The 24922-nt window shown below is 34.9% G+C and overlaps 1 protein-coding gene across 1 annotated transcript in view; it reads left to right on the top strand.

Annotated features, from left to right (window-relative positions):
• The window catches only part of IPMK (inositol polyphosphate multikinase), a 42047-nt gene that overhangs the window by 7162 nt on the left and 9963 nt on the right, over window positions 1-24922 (top strand). The window contains exons 2-4 of the mRNA XM_045568782.1: window positions 6901-6986; window positions 10399-10495; window positions 20845-21017. Of these exons, the coding sequence (XP_045424738.1) occupies window positions 6901-6986; window positions 10399-10495; window positions 20845-21017 (356 nt within the window). The remainder of the gene's footprint in view (window positions 1-6900; window positions 6987-10398; window positions 10496-20844; window positions 21018-24922) is intronic.

Here is a 24922-nt window from a genome sequence, read left to right as displayed (position 1 = left end):
GGATTGCTGGGTCATGTGATAGTTCTATTTTTAGTTTTTTGAGGAGCCTCCATACTGTTCTCCGTAGTGGTTGCACTAATTTACATTCCTTCCAATTAGTATCTCTTTCTCCACATCCTCGTGAGCATTTGTCATTGACTGTCTTTTTGATAAAATTTATTTTAAATGGGGTGAGATGATATCTCATTGTAGTTTTGATTGCATTTCTCTGCTAACTAATGGTATTGAGCATTTTTTCATATACCTGTTGGCCATTTGTATGTCTTTTTTTGAGAAATGTCTATTCAGATCATTTGCCCATTTTTAAGGTTGGATTATTTGATTTTTTTTCCTATTGAGTTGTTGGACCTTCTTATATATTCTGGTTATTAAACCCTTGTCAGAAGAGTAGCTTACAAATATTTTCTCCCATTCTGTGGGTTGTCTCTGCATTTTGTTGATTGTTTCCTTTGCTGTGCAGAAGCTTTTTAGCTTGATATGATCCCATTTTTCTAATTTTACTTTGGTTGCCTGTGCTTTGGGGGAATTACTGAAGAAGTCCTTGCCCAGACCAATGTCCCCCATGTTTTGTTTTTGTAGTTTAATAGTTTCAGGTCTTAGATTTAAGTCTTTAAAACATTTTGATTTGATTTTTGTATATGGCAAGAGATAAAGGTCTAGCTTCATTCTTCTGCATACAGATATCCAGTTTTCCTAGCACCATTTATTGAAGAGACTGTCCTTTCCCCGTTGTATGCTCTTGGCACCTTTTTCAAAAATAAGTTCACTGTAGATGGTGTGGATTTATTTCTGGGTTCTCTATTCATTTCCATTGGTCTATGTGTCTGGTTTTATGCCAGCAACATGCTGTTTTGGTTACTGTAGCTCTGTAGTATAATTTTGAGTCAGGTAATGTGATTCTTCCAGTTCTGTTCTTTTTGCTAAGGATAGCTTTGGATACTCTGGGTCTTTTGTGGTTCTATATAAATTTGGGGATTATTCTTTCTATTTTTGTGAAGAATGTCTTTGGTATTTTGATGGGGATTGAATTCAATCTATAGATTGCTTTGGGTAGTATGGACATTTTTACAATATTGATCCTTCCAATCCATGAGCATGGAGTATCTTTCCCTTTTTTTGTGTACTCTTCAATTTTTTTCATGATAAAAGCCATACATGACAGACCCACAGTGAGTATCCTACTGAATGGGGAAAGCCAGAAGGTCTTTCCTCTAAGATCTGGAACAAAACAAGGAGGCCCACTTTTACTACTGTGTTATTCAACATAGTACTGGAAGTTCTAGCTAGAGCTGTCAGACAAGAGAAAGAAAGAAAAGGCATCCAAATTGGGAAAGAAGTCAGATTATCCTTGTTTGTACACTGTGTGATCTTATATCTAGAGAAACCTAAAGACTCCACAAAAAAACTATTAGAACTGATAAATAAATTCAGTAAAGTTACAGGATACAAAATCAACATACAAAAATTAGAAGCCTTTCTATATGCCAACAGTAAACAATCTGACAAAGAAACCAAGAAAGTAATCTCATTTACAATAGCTACAAATATAATAAAATACCCAGGAATGAACTTAACCAAAGAAGTGAAAGATCTCTGTAATGAAAACTATAAAACAGTGATAAAAAAATTTGTTTGGCATTGCTTTGAATCTGTAGATTGGTCTGGTAAGAATTGATTTCTTTACAATGTTGAGACTTCCAGTACTTAACATGGTATATCTTTCCATTTATTTAGTCTGTTAATTTGTCTTAATGAGTCGTAGTTTTCAGTGCAGAGGTCTTATATACAGTGTTCACTAGATATTTCCTTAATAATTTGATGCTACTGAAAGTTTTGCTGCCTTTTAAGGGAACATTTTGTATTTTGAAAAAAATTCAAACTTAGAAAAAGTTGCCAGAATAGTATAATGAACTAAAGGATGCTGTTCATCTGGATTTAGCAGTTATTATTATTTTCCCACATTTGCTTTATTGCTCTCTCTATATGGTGATGATGATTTTGCCGAACCATTAAGAATAAATTTTAGACATCATGATCCTTTTCCTCTAAATAATTGTGTATCTCCTAAAAATAAGACCATTTTCTTACCTAACCATGGTAAAATTATAAAATTCAGAATATTTAACATTTGGCTTTTGCCACTGTTCCAATAATGTCTTATAGCTTTTTCTCTCAGCAGGAATACATACCGTGTTTAGTTGTCATGACTCTTCAGTTGCCTATCATTTGAAGCAGTTATTTTTTGTCTTTCATAACCATGAAATTTTTAAAGAGTATAAATGTGTGGCATTTTAGAATATCCTTTAAATTAGGTTTGTTTTGTCATGGTTAGATTCAGAATTATGCATTTTTGGTGAGAATGGTATTATGAGTTGTGTCCTCAAAGCATATTGTAAGGCACAGGATATCGAATGCATTGTTGGTGGTATAACTTTGATCACCTGGTTAAGTGTTGTGTGCTAGGGTTTTATACTAGAAAGTTACCATTTTTTGTATTATAATTAAGTAATTTGAGAGGAATGTTTTTAGACTGTTACATATCCTGTTTCTCATCAAACTTTACATTCACTGATGATGTTTGACAGACTCACTACTATGATAATTGCAAAATAGTAATATTCTAACTCTGTCATTCTTGTTACATTTGTGAGTTGGCATTAAGTAATAGATTTTCCTCATTCATTCATTCTTTATTAGGATGGACTAATGGATTTTTTGAACTTTAATGGGTGGATATTATCCATTATTGTTGCTGCTTTCTTTGATGCTGAAGTTGTCTCAGATTTGGGCAGTGAGCTTCTTTAAGCCGGCTTCTGTGTCTTCTTGACATTTCTCATTTTTTTTTCTTTTAAAACATTTTTTCCACTCTGGCATAAAAAGATGTTCCATAATTATTTTGTGCTTTCCGTATCCCAGCCCTGGGTTACTTGAAGAAACCCTGGTTCTTTTAGGGGTGAATGGTGTTTAGAAGCCATGCTCTTGGCACTAGGTGTGCTGATGGCTCCTTGGATGTGGTCGCTGTTTGTCCTTTCACAGACTGGACTAAGAAATATATAATTTCATATTCTTAAAATTTAGAGTTATTTCCCATGCCAATAATTTAAATCCAACACTACAAGGTTCTTTGCCTCCATCCATTCTATACTTGTGTTCCTCTTCTTTCTCATTGAGAACTCTGTCTCCTCAAAGCATCAATATATTTATTCATTTTGGAATATTTAAACCAACCTGCACTCCTGGAATAGAGTCCACATGGTCATGATAAATTATCCTGTATATATTGCTGGATTGAATTTACCAGTATTTTGTTTGAGATTTTTGTGACTATGTTCATTTGGAATCATGGTCCGTAATTTTCTTTTAAGTCTTTGTTGGAGTTTCTTTGAAATCAGGATTATACAGCTTTCATAAAATGAGTTGGAAAATGATACTTTTCTAGTTTCTGAACAAGTCTGTTAAGATTAGTATTTTTTTTTCTGTAAATGTTTGATAAAATTTATTAGTGAAGCCATTTGGGTATGCAGTTGTCTTAGGAGGGTTTTAAGTTTTGAATTCAATGTTCTTAATAGAAATACAGTAATTCAGATTTATTTCTTCTTGTGTCAGTTTTAATAATTTGTGTCTAAAGGAGTTGGTTCATTTCATTGAAGTTGTTGGGTTTACTAGTATGGAGTTTATAATTCTCTTATCCTTTTAATATTTTAGTGTTTATAGTCATAATTCTCTCTTTCATTTATTTCTAATAATGATAATCTTATGTTCTTTTTTCTCCTTGTCTCATGTAGCTAGAGGTTTAACAATTTATTGATCTTAAAGACCCACTTTTTGATTTCATGTATTTTTCTCCATTGTCCATTTCTTTGATTTTTTTCCCCTATTTTTCTACTTATTTGAGGTTAATATATTCTTTGACAAGTTAAATTGAAAACTTCTATTTTCTTTTGTAATGCAAGCATTTAAAACTACACATTTCCGTTTAAGTACTAAGTGATACTTTAGCTATTCCATAAATTTTGATATGTTGAGTTTTCATTATTATTTAATTAACAATATTTTCTAATTTTCCTTGTGAATTTTGATCCATAGATAATTAGAAATGTGTTGTTTAAAGTAAGGACCCAGTATGGTTTCCTGTCTGCCTGTAACTCCCAGAGTAGGAGGATACTATTTTTACCTTTACCCCATCCACAACAGGTCTTCACCTGTGCTTTGGAGACAACATGATTTGATGTCCTTACTTGAACAGCTTAAGACTTTTGTTCCACACAGGAAAGGGTGGTTTTCTTGCAGTAGTGGTGGTTCCTTTTCTCAAAGATTGTACCTCTGAGGATCATTTCTTCTGGTTGCTCTAATCTTTTTCTTGATGGCCTGGAAGAGAGAGGTTCCTGGAGATGATGATACAAATGTTTGCAGTTTCTAGGAGTTCTGTGCTTTCATCCTAACCTACATTTTGCCTTTAGATATTTGTTAAAAATTTTAGCTGTATTATTCTTACCTTCTTGTAAGATGGCCTCATCTTCCCATACTTCTCCAGTGTTCCCATCTACCTTTTCATAGTGGTGTGAGTCTTTCCTTAGATTTCATGTTATTTACTATATCAGCTCTCTGATATTTCAAGAGAGGTTATGATTTTGTAGTTTATCTAGCTGTTTCTTATTAGGTGGGAGCAATGTGCTTTCTAGCTTTCTATGTCTTAGGTGGAAAGTGGAAGCCTCAAATTTTTTCTCTGACCCATTCTCTTTTCTCCTGATGATAACTCCAACTACATGTTTGTTAAAATGCTTGATAGTACCCTACAAGGGTGTATTTCCTTTTTCTTTTTAGGTACTTTTTCTCTTTTTGCTTTAATTTATATATTTTCTATTAGTCTTTTGTAATGTTCATTGCTCCTTTCTTCTGTGATTGTTTATTTGTTGACTTAATTACATTAATTGAATTTTTTATTTCAGATATTGTGCCTTTTTGGTTTTAGAATTTCTTTTAATTCTTTTTGAGAGTCTATTTTTCTCTCGAAACCTCATCTCTTCAGCATTTATATCCATCTTCTTTTATAATTTCTTTAACATAATTTTTGTTTTAACATCCTTGTTTGCTAATTACAGTGATTTGTTCAGTTGTGTGTCAGCTTCTATTTACTATATTTTCTAAGTGTACTATTTTTTGTTTTGTCTCCCCACCCCCCATCCCCTTTCCTCTGTTTAGGGTAAGGGGTTGATAAGTATGTTCCTTCTAGAGTTTAGTTGAGCTGGTGCTAGTCTGCAGTCTTAGATTCAGTTCATCTGTTATTGGCTCAGGTTTCCAAGATGCTTCCTTTTTTAAATCTTGACGGCTTGATGGCATTTGAGTGGTGGATAGGGATGGGGTTAGGGGTGAGACTGGCTGCAGATTCAGATACTGTTGGTTTATTTGGTTGTGGAATTCACTCAGCTGGAGAATGCCTGGGGTTACCATCTTCTGCTTTCTCAAAAACTTGAGGGATTGTGTTGCAAGATGAGTAATATGGAAGACTTGTTGGACCAAGCAATCTGTTTTTGTGTTGGGACTATTGTAATCTCTGTTGTAGTCCATTCTACTACCCCACACTGTTGTCCATAGCCAGACAGATTTCTGCTTGCCTGATAAAATGTATTTGTCTACTACGAAGATTACCTATATCTAGACCAGGCACCTGCCTCAAAGTAGAGAAGCTGCCATGGTTCTTTCCTCATTTATGAATGCCCCATTCTGCGCCCCCCCCTCCACTGAAATTCTGTTCCTCAAGGCTTCTTTGCGTTTACCACTCATCATTAGCCCCATAGAAAATGTCATAACCATGGGAGTAAAGGCCCTTCTTGTTCTCCCTCCTAACCTTCAGGAACAGAATTCCTCTTCAGTAATTTTTAGTTATATTAGACTACTCCTTGAAGTCCCATAATCTTTTGACTGTTTGCCAATCAATCTTATCCATATAGATTAATATTTACCTCCCTTGTATATCTAGGTCTTTAAAAAATTGATTGGTATATCTTTTAAATTGAGACTTTCTGCTTCTGTTGATTGAATTCTGCACTTTTGCCATGATTAAAAATTCCTAACACTTGCCAAAAAGAAATAGAAACTCAAGTGGAATATTTCACCAAAGTTCTAAATAGATTTATTTAAGCCATATTCTGTTCTAATTAGCATGGTTTTGTGAAATCCCAATACCTAAAAATTTAAGATTTTAACTTAAAATTTTGGCAACGGAGTCTTCATGGGATAGGGATAGGGCCAGTGTTGGTACACGTATGATGAGCTTAGAAAAAGTCTCCCTCTTTGAATGGTCAGATTATAAAAATGTGCCACTTCCTGCTCCAGGCTTGGTGCCTGATTCTGATTCTGCCCTCACTTTTCCCATTGGCTAGATATCCTTGAACTATCTGTACAACTGTATACAGTACATCTGAATCAGGAAGATTTTTGGTTGCTTTCTTACAACATATAAGAGAGACTTGTGAAAAATGACCGCAGTAGGAAATTCATATATTGCCACTGTTAACATGTATTTTTTCCTTCTGTTTTTAAAAGTGGGATCGATTTGTGCTGTTGCTTTTCACTTGCTTCTTGTTTAACTATAAATTAATATCTCAGGGAAAGTCTATTACTGAGAAATTTTTGTAAAAATTTACACATATTTTAAGTCTAAGGGGGCCATGAGGAAGTAGTGGTTGGAGACAATAAAACTAAGTTATTTCGAATTTGTATTCTGATGTTTTACATATAACAAGTACTAAAACATGTTGGTTGAGTATTCTGAAATAAGTGAAAGTAAATCCTTAAATTTATGAAATTCATTTACCTGTCACTTTAGGAACAAATCTATTTTGTGAAACAAGATACATTATTATTAGAGCATTAAAAAATTCTAATTTTTTTACATAGGTATCCTGCAGCATCCAGATGGCACAGTTTTGAAACAGTTACAGCCACCTCCAAGGGGCCCAAGAGAGCTGGAATTCTATAATATGGTAAGTCAGGTAAGATTTGTTTTGTCGTATTCAAAGTATTTCTCAGTTTTCTGGTGACTCACAGTAAGAAATATATTTGACAGCATGTCCAAGTTTACTGTGTGTATATATTGGAAACAAAAGAATCATGAAAAACAGTGCTTTACTGCATGTGATGCCATCTAGTATTTTCTATTCTATTTCATTTCTTAGAGATTCTTATTCTGAGTTTGTGGTAGCTGTTTCTTCTCAGGTTAAGGACATTACCCTCTGTGTGAGTCAAGGTTTTGTCTTGAAACAAATGATACGCTGTTGGTTTAATAAAGGGACTGTTTACAAAGGTGTGGCCAGAGTTTATGGCAACCTGCAAAAGATAATATAAAGTTATACTGTCCCTGGCCCAGAAGGGGCAAGGAGGAAGAGTGGTTCCTGGATTCCAGGGAAGCTAACTTTAGGAGGAGCTATGACCTGGTAAGGAGGGAGCTAGAGAAGTAAATAACCTGACCTCTGCTCTACTCCAACCCTCCAGTCTCTTGCTGGCAATGGCGAGAGGCAAGGGACTCCACTGCTACAGTTGATTCAGGTCAGCCTCTTGGGTGGAGAAGGGTGGAGGGGGAAAGGGAAATACACAACATCTTTCCTATTTTTATTTTAAGAAACAATTTAAAACATGAATGAATATTGAATATTTTTCAGCTACCTTTTCGGTAGCTATTGAAATGATTGTGTGAGTTTCCTTCTTTAGTATGTTAATGTAGTAAAATACAATAATATACTTCTATATTGTCATCACCTTTCATTCCTGGAATAAGACTTACTTGAACATATCTTTTCCTTTGTTTTTTTAATAATACACATTGCTAGATTTTGTTTAGTAGTGTTTGATTTTTTTCCAGTTATGTGCATAAATGAGATTGAACTATTATTTTCTTCACATATTGTCCTTATCTGGCTTTGCTATCACGTGTCTTTTAGCTTCATAAAATGAGTTATCTATTTTGTTGAAGAATTTGTATCAGATAAGGCTTTTATTCCTTACAGGCTTGATAGAACTTACCTATAAATTCATCAGAGCAGGCTGTTGTCGGTCTCTCACTCTCTCTTTTTTCTCTTTTTCTTTCCTTTTTTTCATCCTTTCATTCTTTCCTTTTTTCCTGGGAAGGGACAGATTTTTAACCAGTGATTCAGTTTCTTAAAGGTCTTCAAATTTTTTTTGTTAATGTGATAGTAGAATATAGTTCCATTGTATTTTTTTTTGATACAGAATTGCCCACTTGGCAGAGTCCTTCATAGTATTGTTTAAAAATCATGCTGTATCTAGTTATGACTCTCTTTTTATTCTGAATATTGTTTATTTGCTTCTCTCTTTTTCTCAGTCAGCTTGGCTGCCAGCATTCTTGGAATGTAGTGGTTGGGAAGGGAGAGGGAAACCAGGCTTTTCACTGATCAATATTTGGAATTTTATCTACTCTCCATGTTTCAGTGTAGTAACTCTGCCCTCAGCTCTGTCTGGTGCCTGAGTTCAGAGATCCTTTGGTTCAAGTATTCAGTGCGAACTGTGAAGCCCAAACATTGCCACTTAGCTCACCACTTTTTGTTTCCTCTTAGTTTTGGATGCCTGTGAATTTTCCTTTTTTTCCTTGAGAGCTCAGATATGAATCTAAGAAACTATTTGTTATATTTTACTCTACATTTCTAGATAGAAGGTTTTTTTTTTTGGATTATCTTACCTGGCATGTTGCAGTAAACACCAGTCCCACTACTTTTTAAAAATATTTAAAGTAATAATAGAAAGTTTACCTCTCTCATTTTTACCTCAGAATTAAACTATGAAGTTTTAAATGCATATTTGTAATTTTTCCTGTGATTTTTATAGAGGTGATACACTCAGGTGTATCTTACTTAATTTCATGAACCTGCTGTACATATATATATGCAATATGCCTTTTATGTTTTTCTCTTGTAAATATATCATGGACTTGTTTAGGATAGTACATAGAGATCTATTTTATTTCTCCATCTTGTAATTAGATCATTATAAACACTCTGCCTTTGTGGTTTTTGTGCCAGGAATGGAGGGATATTAAGGTACACCTGCTTTTAATTACCTTGGCCTGGAAGTGACTAATATCACTTCTACTCACATTTCAGCAGGGGAGTCTGAGAAATATAATGTATCACATGGATATTTGGTGAGTCTGCCACACTTTTGAGTTTATTCTGTAGAATTGTTGCATACAGTTACTTGACATGAGTATGACTTAACATATAAAATTAGATTCTAATATTAAACTTTCATAAGCATTTTACACCAGTAAACTTTAATGGTCTTACATAATTAGGTAGAGTATATTTAGAGAGAGTTCGTTGGATAAAATGTCTTACAAGTAGTTTTTAAAACAAAAATATTTTGTTTTTCAGGAACAATACTAGAACCTGGTTCTGGGATATTAGAAATTTCTAGTATTTTCTAGAATTATTTAGTGGTTATAAATCAAGGAATTAAATGAGCAGCAATAATTAGACTTACAATGTGTTGAAGGAGACTTTTTTTTTTGAGACAGAATCTCACTGTATTGCTCGGGCTAGAGAGTGAGTGCCGTGGTGTCAGCCTAGCTCACAGCAACCTCAAACTCCCGGGCTTAAGCGATCCTACTGCCTCAGCCTCTCCAGTAGCTGGGACTACAGCCATGTGCCACCATGCCCGGCTTATTTTTTCTATATATATATTTTAGTTGGCCAGATAATTTCTTTCTATTTTTAGTAGAGACACGGGGTCTTGCTCTTGCTCAGGCTGGTCCTGACCTTGAGCAATCCACCCACCTTGGCCTCCCAGAGTGCTAGGATTACAGGCGTGAGCTGCCACGCCCAGCCAGAAAGAGACTTTTTTTTAAAAAAAGGTAAAATCACAATTCCTTACAGATACAAAATAAATACATGTTAAAGATTTTCTTTAATTCATTATTTAATGAGGAAACCAGGCAGATGTTAAAACTGGTTCAAAAGAGAAGTCAAAGAAGTACAAATTTATATGGAATAAAGAGAGAGTGAAATGAGTTTATATATGGATACTAAATTTCCTTCTCCCATGGAGGATATAGGAAAGTCAGTTGAACCTCCTCTGGCCAGAATTTATTTGGATGTCTATGGACAAGAATTATTTTGCATTTGTTATCAGTTATCTATAACTTAGTTGTAAAATAGTTCAAGGACAGTGAAAGGCTGAAATTAGATAACCAAGAAGAGTGTACTCTAAATAATACATAGTTATTCATTGAATACACAGTAATCTTTTTTGCTGTTCCAAACTTACTTACAGTTGAAACTTATACCAGATAAATCATGATTCAACACAATGTTTTATTGAGAAATGTGCAGGACAGTTATAAAGCATTATAAAAAACTAACAGTGTTATGTTTTTCTTTGTTTCAGGTTTATGCTGCTGATTGTGCTGATGGTGTTCTTCTAGAGCTACGAAAATATTTACCAAAATATTATGGCATCTGGTCACCTCCCACTGCACCAAATGGTAATCTTTTCTTAAAAATTGATCTTTTAGTTTTAATTCATGAGAGTGGCTTTTTAAAAGGAATTATGTAAATTAAACCTAGAATATGTATGTTAAAAACATAGAAATATGTATTTTTCTTTTTGATTTTTCCTTCACTAAATAAAACTTGTTAATACTTTTGTTTTCATAACCATTTTTTAAAATGGCATGCAAGTAAATAACTGATCTGTTATACTTGGATAGAAGTGTATACACACACACACACACACACACAAGTACTTAATACTATATTAATTTACAGAAATTCTTCCCTAATTTATTGTGCAATTTCTTTTCCCATTTTCAGTAATAAAAAAAACAAGAAAAGTATTTTCTCTGCATAACTTTTCTATTTCCTATTCCTTTATTCCTCACCTCCAGGCTTTAAATTACAGTCTTTTGATAAACACTGGATAGTTTCATAGATGATAAAATGACCTAGAAAAGGGCACAGAATTTCTCTTTCTTAATGTTAATTAATACTGGAAGCAGTATTTGCCCCTTGAAGGCCTTTGCCAGAGCAGACAGAATTTAATTAAATGAGCAGCTTGACTACCTAACCTTTGACAAAGTTGAATTAAGGGGAAAGGGTTTTAAATTTGAATGGGTTTAAGAATAACCTATGGTCTTGTTAAAATGCAAATGTGTAGGCTCAACTCCCAGACTTTTTGGTTATATAGGTTTATGTTGGGGTTTAATGATACGCTTGTTAAATAAAAGCCACAGGTTTTTCTGATGTAGATAGTTCTTTTAAATATTTATTTATTTAAGAGATAGGTTCTTGCTCTGTTGCCCAGGCTGGAGTACAGTGGCACAGTCATAGCTCACTGCAACCTGGAAGTCCTGAGCTCAAACAGTCCTCTCACATCAGCCTCCTGACTAGCTGGGCTATAGGCCTATGCCATCCTGCCTGGCTAATTTTTGAAATTTTTTTTTAGAGACAGGGTCTAGCTGTGTTGCCCAGGCCGATCTCCAACTCCTGTATTCAAGCAATCCTCCTGCCTCAGCCTCTAGAGTGATTGGGATTACAGGCAGGAGCCACCATACCTTGCTGATGTAGATAGTTCTTGAACCACATTTTAAGAACAGAAAGGGAAGAGGACTCCACTCTCAGCTTGTTCCTTTCCTTGATTCTTGTCTTCTTTTGACCCATTGACTTTGTGTGCCAAGTTTCCTTAGTAGGAAATCATGTTTTTCCCTGTGAGTATCCTCAGCTAGGTAATAGTAAATTGCTGACTCCCTTCAGTATTTAGGATTCTCATGTACTTTAATTGTATGGAAAAAAAGAAAGTGAGCCGATTCTCTGTTAACTATTTCTTTTTCTTTGTTTTTTCCCTCCCTACCTTGCACCTTTCCTTAATTCCTTCCTTCTTTTTGTGGGCTTAAAGGCCTTTTAGTCTCAAATACATACACTTTTATGATTCAGAACAGCATTTTGCTTAAATTACTTTACAAGTCATTGTGATTGCCCTTTGGCCTTTTTTTTTTTTTTTTTTTGTCGAGACAGAGTCTCCCTCTCTCTCCCAGGCTAGAGTGCAGTGGCCTCATCACAGGTCACTGTAACCTGGAACTCCTGGGCTCAAGCCATCCTCCTGCCTCAGCCTCCTGAGCAGCTGGGACTACAGGCTGAATATAGCCTGCTACCATGCCTGGCTAATTTTTGTGTGCAGAGACCAAGTCTCACTCTTGCTCAGGCAGATCTTGAAATCCTGACAGTAAGTGATCCTCCTGCCTTGGCCTCCCAGAGTGCTAGGATTGCAGGTGTGAGCCACTGTGCACGGCTCATCATTCTCTTTATAATCTCTTGCACACATGCTTGTAGAGACCCCTTTGCATTGTAGTGTTTTTCATTATTAATTTCTTCCCCCTTTTTTTTAGTTTGCTCCAAGTGGCACTTTTCAGGAATGCTATATACGAGATAAAGGAAAGGAGAAGTTAAGTATGTAGATTTCATTAAACTTTGCTACTGGTTGCTGTTTAATTTAGAACAAATCACCATTCCTCAGTAAAGTGACATTGAAAGATTAACAAATGTTGCTGAAGATGGTGTTTGATTAGAAATCTAAATAATTAAATGCTCAGTTTAAAAGATTGTTTGGAAACGGTAAAATAACTGAGCAAACACAGCGTCATTACTTGAAAAGGAGAGTGTACAGAAAGATTTTGGATAAGAGAAGAAATATTTTAGTTAAAAATAACATTTTTAGTTTAGGATTACTAGCACATGATTTAAAAATCAAGGACTTGCTAGCAATCAACCTTTTTGGTCTTCGATACTAAATAATCTTGAGATTCATCTGTACTAATGTAGAAAGGGCAGTAACTTTGAAGTCTGAAGACTTGGCTTTCTTCTACCTTGGTTATTTACAAGTTTTATGAACTTGGCTAACTCAGTAACCTTTTTGAGCTCTATGTTTTCTTCTACAAATTTAAAGAAATTTAAATAGAGTTGTGAAGATGCGTGTTATGTGAGGATGTTTTGTAAAATTTAATTCTCTTGTTTGAATATGACTGGAGATATCGGTGCTACTAAGATGAGAAGATGTGAGGAAAATGAGAGAAGAGAGGAGAAAATGTAAACAGAAGGGGAAAGAGGACAGGGAATAAACTAGACATGATATAAAGTGGTCCAGTAATATCAACAGTTGCCTCAAGGGATTTTCTATTCCTTTCCTACTTTATTAGCTCTAAAAGAAGTTGGACAAAACTGTTGGACTGTGCAGATTGTTTAGTTTTGATTTTGCTAGAGAATTCATAGAATCATCTTTGTGTGTATGTTCTTTTGATTGTAAATGAAAGAAATATAAGATGTCCTGAGTTTTAGTAAAATACTATGGTTTGCATTACTGTGCTTTATATAGCCTTAAATTAATAAAATTATTTTCTTTTTGTTTGAGCATCTTTTCTTTCTCTCTCTCTTTTTTTTTTTTTAGAGACAGGGTATTACTCTGTTGTCCACGCTGAGTGCAGTGACATATCATAGCTCACTGTAACCTCCAACTCCTTGGCTCAAGTGGTCCTCCTGCCCTAGCCTCCCAAAGTGCTGGGATTACTGGTGTGAACTTGGGCATCTTTTCTTAGGTGTATAGGGTAGAGTTTTATAAAGCTGATATGGTTTTTTATAATCCAAAGTAGTAAAATGCTAAAAGTCAACTTGCTCAAGTATAACATGCTGACCAATGAGATCTTTTCTTTTAATTTTTTATGACAGTTTTATTGAGATATAATTTTCATACCATAAAACTCATCCATTTAAAGCATGCAATTCAGTGATTTTTAGTATATTCACAGTTACACAATCATTATCATAGTTTAATTTTAGAACATGAGCAGTGGGATTTTTTTTTAATGTAACATTTGTTGGCAGTTATCTTTTCTCAAGCTAGTTATTAATGTATATATTAAATCTCATTTGTACATCTGTGCAAACACATAGATGCCTAGTACATGAACCATCAAAAACCTTTTAGATATTGATAGTTATTTGGAGAGATAGGAAAGTATAACATCAAGTAGGTTTGAGCAAATTGAGAGTTTTCAAATGTAATCTCCAGCCTGATTGATTTGCAGGTTTCAGGATCTAGCTGCTAGTCAAGTTTTAGGAAGCATAAACTGAAAAGCTAGCATATATGTCTGTTCCCTCCCTCTCCTTTTATCCCAGGTTTGGAGACTCAGGTTCTCTACTTATAAATCTATTTTCAGCTTCTATTGTTCTCAGAAATAGCTGATGACTGACATGGAAAAGCAAGGTCTTATCCATTTTTCCATGTGGCTTCATAGTTGGCCAGTGGTTTCCCATCTGTCCTTTTCTCCTTTTTGGGAGGGGGGAGTTCAGAAACAAAGATGGTAACTAATAACTAGTCATTTTCCAGAAACAGTGGGGAAAAGCTTAATAAAGCTTGGAACCCATATTTTCATAATTTATACGATCAATAATATTCACTAAGGGGATCTAAATAAGTCTTCCTTCAATTCCCAAAATCCTTCCCCTTTGTCTTTCCTTTAAAGGAACTGATTATCTCATCTTTATTATTTAATTATCTGTGGGATTTTTGATTTTTCCATAATTTAAATGTTTTCATTTTTCCTCCTTTAATACTGGGAATTTTCACCTCTCTTTCTTAAAGACTATATTCTAGCAGTAGAAAATTTGCTAAAAGAATTTTTTAGGCCAAATATATTATAAAATAATATATCTATTTAATTTATGTTTAAGACAATTATATTTAATTGTATATATCAAGGTAGAAAATTTTCCTTCATTTGTAGTAACCTTGTATAATCTTATACTATCATCAACAGCCTGAAATATTATATTTTGAGTAGTAAAGCCACTGAGAAATCTTACTTAATAGTCTACTTATAACAGCATGAAGTGTTGTATTTTGGAACATTTGGTAGTTATTTTCATGATCTTCACCTCTAAAAGATTAAGGGGCCGGGCGCGGTGGCTCATGCCTGTAATCCTAGCACGCTGGGAGGCTGAGGCGGGCGGATCATTTGAACTCAAGAGTTAGAGACCAGCCTGAGCAAGAGCCTGAAAAAATAGGAAGAAATCAGCTGGACAACTAAAAATATATAGAAAAAATTAGCCAGGCATGGTGGCGCATGCTTGTAGTCCCAGCTACTCGGGAGGCTGAGGCAGTAGGATGGCTTGAGCCTGGGAGTTTGAGGTTGCTGTGAGCAAGGCTGATGCCATGGCACTCTAGCCCAGGCAACAGAGTGAGTCTCTGTCTCCAAAAAAATAAATAAATAAATAAAAGATTAAGGAACTATAGAAATTCTGCATACTTTCTATAAATTAAACAAGTAACAGGTTATTGGCCATTGCTATATTTAACTATATTTCTAGTCACTGTGATCTCTTGAAATGATCTCCACATATTTATAAGAGTAAATGTCCTTTTTATTATACAAATACCAGGACTAAGCTTTATAGAATATTTCTCTCAGATCTCAGGTATGCAAGTGTCAGTCCTTAGACTTCTAAAGGACTAGGTTCTTAAGAATCAGTTGCCCTAAATAGTGTTTATGGAATTTATAAAAGTAAATCTAGTTAATTATGCTATGTGTCTTTATGATTTATACACACATATATGTATATATTGTAAAAATCAGGTCTATTTTTTATAATATTCAAAATTTTGTCTTATAAATTACATCATATGAAATAATCATATAATTTTACAAGATATTTTTCAAACATCAGATTAATATAGTCTAATTTATATATATGTATATATATATATTTTTTGAGACAGGATCTCACTCCATTGTTTGAGATAGAGTGCAGTGACATGATCATAGCTCACTGCAACCTCACACTCCTGGGCGTAAGCAATCCTCCTGCCTCAGCCTCCCAAGTAGCTAGGACTACAGGTGCATGCCACTGCGCCTGGCTACTTTTTCTATTTTTAGTACAAAGGGGGATTTCACTTTTGCTCAGACTGGTTTTGAACTCCTGAGCTCAAACATTCCTCCTACTTCGGCCTCCCAGAGTGTTAGGGTTACAGGCGTGAGCCACTGCACCTGGCCTAATTTATATTCTTGACCTTGGTCAGGGTGAACTTAAACTATTCTGGATAGAATATATCTGTCCTATTAATCTATCAGATTTTTTTGATGAATTTTAGAGCATATTTTCTATTTGCTATCATCATCTTTTTACCATTAATATAGCATAAAAAAATACTCAGCTCTCACATTTACTACAGTAATTGTTACCATAACTCATCTGTAAATTTTTCTTCAGAATTAAAAATAAATAGAGAAGCAAGCTGGGAGTATGAATGAGGAAGGAAGTATGAAATAGTAAACTGAGAGGATGGAAAATGACTAGATTTGGGAAATACAGTGTGATAGTTGAGCAACATTAAAGGCCTGCTTGAGGTTAGTGGTTGGATTGAGTGTGTTTTATAGTCATGACACATGCAACAGAGAGTTATTTTAACTGAGATAAAATCAATGTATAATAAGTAGATGTTCTTGTTAATATTTAACTGCAGGCGAAGGCTTGATATTAACCTAAAGAGTTGGAGAGTATCCATTTTCAAACACCTAATTGAGTTGTGACTACATCTTTTTATTTTGTGGTTACTAAATTATGCTTATCTTATCTGGAAGGGTATGTGTAAACTCCAGAGAATCATCTTATATTTCTATTTATACTGAATATTGAAGTTCTACCTGGACTCATTGGTGACCTGACATGGTTAGCAGGTATTAATATTTATTAACAGTGTGTATGTTTAATATTTATATATACTTACAGGTAAAATTAATGTTTAGTGAGTACAAGATGTATACCAGGAGTTATGCTAAATATAATGCTGTTTCTGCTCTTAAAAAGCAACTCTATAAAGGCAGGAGTTTTATCTTCTTTTGTTCACTTATATATCCTAGACCAGTGCCTTGACAATAATTATATCTTGAATATATGAAATTTTCTTTTTGAGGCAGTGAAGGAATATTGTTACTTTCATTTATGGAACTAAGACTGATACCATACTAAGCACTTTACAATATATTTATCTCATTTAGTCTTTGTGATATCCCTGTGATAGATTCTACAATTATCTCCATTTTACATATAATTGGGGTTTAGAGACGTGCTGTTGAGGTCACAAGCTAGCAAATGGTGGAGTTGAGATTTTGAGCCTGCTTTCTCTGCTTTCAGGGAAATTGCTTTAAACTCTGCCATTTCAGTTAAGATTCTTTGGATGCGAGTTACAGAAATAAACTTGAACTTGATTAAACAAAAAGGAAGAATTTATTATAAGGATACAGGGGCGTCTTGTGAAAGTCAAGGGCTATGCATCTAAGCCCAAGATGGGACTGGAATCAGAAACTGAACTCTATCAGAACTCAGAGAGATCTCTTTCTGTATATTTTCTTCGTTTTCTCAACCCTTCCTCTTCTTTCCTCTGCCTTCCTGTGCTTCTGTAGCACCAGTCACCCACAGAAGTCACCAATAGGTTATCTGAGCCCCAGTTCCAAGTTGGCAAGACTGGCCAGGCTTGTGTCAGGATGTTCACTCCTGCTTCAGTGGCTCTATGGCTGTGGGCTGGATTCCCAAAGTGTGACAGTGATTGCAAAGGGGCCACCTCTGTGGGTCTGAGGATAGCTCTTGAGCTGGGGTAGGCATCATAATGCACAGTGACGTTCTGTGGAGTCAATTGTTTTTTAAAACTAGTCTATGACATTTAATAAATACATTTTTACATCACAACTCAATGTTTTTTGAGATGAGACCAAACCACACAATACTTAGTCTTGCTGTATGTGAGACAGTCTCATATTTTCTCTTTTTCTTTCATTCAAGAACTTTTCATTCAAGAAACTTTTGGTTATAACCCATTAAGTTAAATTTACAGTCCAGTGATGGACTGTGGGTTGTGACCTACAAATGGAAAAATACTGTTTCACCGTACACCCTGAGGAGCCTAGTTGAAAAGATGTCCTTTGTTATCTAGTCTGTGGCATTGCCTTATAAGTGAGCCTCCCTTGTAGTAAAATAACTTAGATCATTTGAGTAACTGAATCTCAACATTGACCTACTACTTCTATTTTAGGGGAAGAATTTGCTAATAGCATTTTTCAGAGTGAATTAATATTCAAATTTATTTCTATTGGTGATGACCTGTAAAAAAAAAAATCAGTAAAAATCTCAGTGCTCAGATCATGTCCTATTTACCTTCTTCAAAAGCACTTGTGGTAAGCTGCTAGATACTTAACATCACATTCTTTCTTAATAACTGCATCTCCAAAGCAGGTTTTGATGTTTATTTTTATAACTTCGAGGGAAAGAGAAATGAGAATCTCAAATTCTGATTTTCACTTAAAAAAAAAAAATTGAGGCCAGAGAACTGAAAGTACCAAACTAATCCTTAGTACACCTTAACTTAAGGTTTTATTTCTGAAGGCTAATAATAAATAATTTCATGGTTATTTTGTGATTTTAATCATATAAAACATATCAAGAACTTGAAAATAAGATAAAGAAAAACACATTTGGCCAGTCTAAATCACATCAAATAAATCCCATGATACTTAGCCCTATTTACTGAAGGAATGACTCAATTTATTGTAGCGCGAGGAAGGCTGAGTCCAAAGTTCCACCAGGCAGTAGGAGTGGGAAGGGCAAACACTCATTCATTCAGCAAACATTTATTGTGTTCCTTTTATACAGGGAGTTTGCATTTGTATTTTCCTCCTAAGGAGAAGGTAGAAATAGGGATTTCATTTTCAGACCTACAAAGTCTCTACTCTGGCTTCTGGTTCTCGTTCTTTTTTTTTTTTTTTTTTTACTCTGGCTTCTGTCATCTCTACTTATCATAAAGAAACAGTTTATTGTTTATTTTTAATAACTACCAAATTGGCAAATATTAATAGAAATAATAACCCGTCACTGAGATACAGATGCTGTGATAGTTAGCAGGGTTCACTCACTATCTTTATATTTCCATATAACTTCACCACAGTGAGAGTTTTGGAGTCTCTTGATTCTAAAGTAATGGTAAATTGGTAAATGCCAAGGATCTACTGTATTAGAATCTAATTAGACTTTTCTGATGTTTGAAATGGAAGCCTTGTTACTGAAATTCTTATGCAGCTATAGAGAGAGAATGAATCTTTTTCCTTCCCTTTTGCTCCAGGTGCTTGGAGATGGGAGGAGAGAATCTGAAAGGAATGGTCCTTTGCTGCCTCCTTCCCCATGTTCTCATACCATCCTGTAGTTGTCTTTTAAACACAGAACTTCGCCTACTTCTACATAGTCATAACCCTCCTCCTATCTTCCTTTGTCTAAGGGATAAAATTTCTCTTACCCTTTGAAGTAGAAGATTTATGCCTCTTAAATCTGAGGGGCTTAAAATTTTTTCAAGCCCTTGCTGGGTCGTTCTCATTTTTGATTCAGCACAATTTTTTTTTTAATTTAAAAATTTTTATTTAAAAAAATATTTTTTGGGCTGGGTGCGGTGGGTCACGCCTGTAATCCTAACACTCTGGGAGGCCCAGGTGGTAGGATCCTTGAGGTCAGGAGTTTGAGACCAGCCTGAGCAAGAGTGAGACCCCGTCTCTACTAAAATAGAAAAAAAAAATTAGTCCAGCATGATGGCGCATGCCTGTAGTCCCAGCTACTTGGGAGGCTGAGGCAGGAGGATTGTGTGAGCCCAGGAGTTTGAGGTTGCTGTGAGCGAGGCTGACACCACAACACTGTAGCCCGGGCAATATAGCCAAGACTGTGTCTCCCAAAAAAAAATTTTTTTTTCTTTTAGCATTTAGGTCTTAAGCACAGACTTCTTTGTTGTAATTTAGTAATTGTGCTAGTCTTGGTGGGACAGGGACAAAGAAAGGACATTAGAGATTAAGGCTTCTCTTACCCTTAGTGCCCTTTTATTTAGTTCAGAATAAATGTACACCTTCTCTAACATTATTTGTCATGGTGACAGATAGCAGGATGTGATCTATTCTGTCTTTGAGGAGAAGTTTTTAAGAGAAATGCTTCTTAATATATTCATAACTTAAAAATCATGATCTCATTCAAAACTTGGAGAAGATTCTTTTACCCAGGAGAAGGGGAAAGAATTTCTTTCCTTCTTTTCTCAGTGGCCCTGGACCCTTGCTTTTCAAGCTAAAACTGCAAGAAGGTCAGCTGTATATGATAGCTGGGGCTTTTATAATATTATACTTGAATCTCTATTTAAAATTTTCTGTGGGAAGGTGTATGCAGGATGCCAAAGTGATTTATAGGCCAACTTTTGGGGTTTGCCTGTGTTCTAAAAAGCAAGCTATTTGTTTTTTTCTTTGATACTAGAAAGACTAGAATATGTGTTTGGCAGTGATCATCATTTGGATTGGTTTTCCCTTTCCTAACCTCTACTTCTGTTATATTTTGTGGGAAGAATTTAGTCCTATTTCTAATTTTAAATGAAGAATAAATTTTAAAGAATTATTAAAATACTAAAAAGATCTGCTGAGGCATAGATAGCATAAATTATATTCAAAAGAGGAATTAATTCTGGAACAGCTTTGAAATAATCTCATTGCTTTTTTGATGTCCTCAGAAACGTTATATCTACTTCATACCTTTTGCTTATGGTTGAATATTATTTAATTCATCTCCCTCAAGTGTTTCTCTGTGATATTTATACTTGGTATAAATTTGTTGGTCAGTCTTTTTTTCATGTGGAATAATAATAATTGTCGACTAGACTTATTTTAACTTTTTTCTCTGTTTTAGGATTTCCTAACATTTTGTTTTGCCTTGGCAGTTACTTGAGTAGTAATATATTTGCCTGTTACTAATTAAGGTTTTTCTTTAATAACAGATTTATACCTAAAACTGGAAGATGTGACCCATAAGTTTAATAAGCCCTGTATAATGGATGTAAAGATAGGGCGAAAAAGCTATGATCCTTTTGCCTCATCTGAGAAGATTCAGCAACAGGTCAGCAAGTACCCATTAATGGAAGAGATTGGGTTCTTGGTGCTTGGCATGAGGGTAAGAATGATTATCAGTATAATATAAAAATTTCTCTTTGCATGTTTTTCCTTGAAAATTATGGATGTCATTATAATACTAATGTATCAGAAGATAATGTATTTTCGAATTGGGTTGTCTATGACTGCCCCAATGTGTAAACTCTATGAGGGCAGGAATTTTTATCTTTTTTGTTCACTGATACATCATCAGTTTCTCAGTAGTCCTGGCACGGAAGTAGGTGATTAATAAATAAATGAACGGGTAGCTGAACCTCAAGACTGACTGTGGCAATTTTGTTTTAAAGAAGCCTTAAGTTTAGGTGCAAACTAAATGTTAAAAGCAAATGTGATATTATTTATGATTTTCCCATGAGAAATGTGCTAAGTTTATATATTTAATACTTTTTGTATATTTTTAAAATAGAAAAGAAATTAAAAATTAAGTCATTGTTTCACATTTTGTGATTTAAAATATTTATTTGCACATGGTTCAGTGGATGTGCAATTTGAGTTGGGCTAAGGTGGACGGTTCTTTAGCTGATCTCAGCTAGAGTCCCTCATGTGGCTGCAGTCACCTGCAGGCTCAGCTGGGGCTAGATGGTCTACTGTGACCTCATTTTCATGTTGGGAAGTTGGTACTAAGTGTTGACTGGGCCTTTTTCTGTGTGGTTTTAACCGTCAGGAGGGTAGCTTGGGCTTTTTCATGTCACGGTACCACAGTCCAAGAAGGTTAAGAGCAGGAGCTACAAGGGTTCTTGAACTCTAGGTCAGGAAGCTGTTTGCGGTCCCTTCTGTGTAATTCTGCAGGTCAAAGTCTAGCATGTGGCCAGCCCAGATTGGTAGGGAGGGGGAATAGACTCCACTTCTGATGGTGGGAGATGAAGTGACAACTCCAGTAGCAGTGTGCCCAAGAGTGGGAAGAATTGTGGCCGTTTTGTAAACAATATACCACAGTCAAGAAGTAATGGGGAGAGAATAAAATCCCCTAAACAAATACTGTATCTTCTAGATGTGTGGAGGTAAAATTTGTGGATATTACCAAGTTCTTGTGTACCTATATAAGCATAATGGGTAGTTTTGAAATTCATGTAAGATGATATATGGATTTTCCTTTTTGAGTTTTAAATAGGAGAGCTAATAGGAAGCAATTACAGATGAATTGTTAGTGTGATGGTAATAATAGCACAATTGAATTTGATACTCTGATTTTAAATAAAATCAGATAAATTGCTCGGGTAATTATTTCGTTTTGGAAAATTATAATTAAATGTGTGTGTATAGAAAAGGAAAAAAGGTAATGGAATAATGTTAAAACAAACAAGAAATAAACATCCCACAGGAATCTGGGCAACTGTTAATATTTAAACATCCACTGTTTTCAGTTCTCTCACCCTCCCACTTTCTGTCTCTTAGCAGATGACTTTGCCTTCTGCTTCAGAAAAAATAAAAGCCTGAGAATTTCCCTTAATTTCCTGATAACAGATATATATACCTTATCTGCAGTTGCTTTTATTCCTTCTTTATTCCTTCCTGTCACACTGAAGAATTTTCCATCCTCCTAAGGACAGCCCTTCCCTATGCCGCTGAATCACTTTTCCTCTTACCCCTTCAAGAACCTTGTATTAGTGATTCTCTCTTGTCTTTATTGTATCTTTAACTTCTCTCTCTCTTTACTGGCTCCTTTCCCTTTGTTTCAAATATGTTCAATTCACTCTCAATTTTTTAAAAAACAAAACATCAAAACCCCACCTTTGCCCTGCTGTTCCCTCTAGCTGCACATTTAACTTGTCTTCCTTTTACAAACAAACTGGTTCTTTCTGTTTCCTTATTTCCCACTCAGGAGTCAGCCCATTCCATTCTGGCTTCTGCCCCGTGTGCTTGACTCCTCACTAAGTTCCCTAAAGACACTTTCATGTCACTAATTGCAAATGGCATTGTTATTTCTGGACTCTAAATTCTATTCCTTTGATCAATATTGTCTGTCCTGTCTTGCCAGTACCACACTGTCTTGATAAGTGTAGCTTTGGGGTAAGTTTTCAATTGTGAGTCCTCCAACTTTTTCCTTCTTTTTCAAGGTTTTTGGGTTTTGTTTTGTTTTGTTTGGGGGGTTTTTTTTTGTTTGTTTGTTTGTTTGACTATTTTGGGTCCCGTATATTTCCACATGAATTTTAGGATCAGCTTATCAAGTTTCTGCAAAGAAATGCCAGGTAGGATTTTGGTGGAGATTATGTTGGATGTGTAGATGAATTTGGGTTTCCCTGTTTTTGTTCTCATAGCTTCTTAAGATAGCACTTAATGTTTATAATTAGGTATTATGTACTTAACTGAGAAATGATATGATTGAAATGTGAAATAATAAATGAGAATGATAACGTGAGTACAGGTTTAATTATACAATTCTAGAATATTAAAACTGAGAGATAAACCATGAGATTTAATTAGAGTAGTTTTAGGATTAATTTTTTAAAATAGTTTATTTCTTTGGTAGGTGGTAAATTCATTTCCTTAATCCCAAAATAGTGTAAATTGCAAGACTCACCATTGATTTAATAAAAAGATTTGCTGAGATATGTATTATAAAAGAGGTAGAAACAAAATAGAGCCTGTAAGAGCAAGGGAGTCAAAAGGGGAGACTGCTGAGTGATTTTGGAAAGGGTGGGTTTTTAAACTGGCAACAGAGGACAATAATATATGAAAAACTACAAAGCAGAGCATATCGTGAAACAGGCGTTCGTATAAGGTGGCTGGACTATACTGTATACTTTAGGGGGTGTATGTTATCTTGAAGTATCAGACTTAAGAGCAGTTAGTACTGTATCGGCAACTTGCTTTGGGATTTAGTAGTTTTTCAAAGTATCTTTGTGAATTAACTATTCTGTAAATTAAACATTTTCCCCACTTTGTATCGACTGTGAAACATATGCTATTTAATTGTAGGGCTTTATTATATTTATTTACCAAAAGTAATTGAAATATAATTTGTAGAAATTGGCCTGAAATTTTTTAAAACATGTAATTCAACATTTTAGATGATTTAATTTTATCTGTTTCAGAATATTTTTGGCAACAACTTAAATTTTTGACAAAGAAATACTCTTTTAAGAGAAGTAACATTTCTAATTACTGTTTCCTAATTACTTGGAAAAAAAATACTTCTGTGTACATGTTTTCAGGGTGGGAGTATAACTTTTGATTTACAGATATCTTTGCTGCTGGCCAAGGGTGGGCAGTGGGTAGAGATTGGAGAAACTCTCAGATCTCTTTCCATTCCAGCTTTAGTAAAGTGGGAATATCCAAACTCCTATTATGTTAATGTTTTGACCTCCTCCAATGAATCACAAATGTTTTTAATGGTATCTAGGATGGTAAATCCTTCTCAGAAGATTTTCAGTTTACTTTGTCCAGATCCATCAGAGGAATTACTATCTGTGGCAGCTATAGCCTCACAGAATGTATTTCTTAAATAATAAGACTTGAAAGTTAAAATTGCTCCTTGATCCATGAACTGTAGAATGGATATTGTGTTAACCGGCATGAAAACAATATTAATCTTTTTATACATCTCTATCAGAGCTTTTGGGTGGCCAGGTGTATTGTCAATGAACAGTAGTATTTTGAAAGGAATCTTTTTTCCCTAAGCAGTAGGTCTCAACAATAGGCTTAAAATATTCAATAAACCATGCAATAAACAGAGGTAGTATCATTTAGGCTTTGTTGTTTCATTTATAGAGCACAGTCAGAGTAGATTCAGCATAATTCTTAAAAGCCCTAGGATTTTTGAAATGGTAAATGGGTATTGGCTTCAACTTGAAGTCACCAGCTGCATTTGCCCCTAACAAGAGAATCAGCCTGTCCTTTGAAGCTAGGCATTGACTCTCTAGCAATGAGTCTTAGATGGCATTTTCTTCCAGTAGAGGGCTGTTT

The sequence above is a fragment of the Lemur catta genome, chromosome 14 (genome assembly GCF_020740605.2).
Source record: "Lemur catta isolate mLemCat1 chromosome 14, mLemCat1.pri, whole genome shotgun sequence".
NCBI lineage: Eukaryota > Metazoa > Chordata > Mammalia > Primates > Lemuridae > Lemur > Lemur catta.
This window is presented reverse-complemented; position numbering and strand designations above follow the sequence as displayed.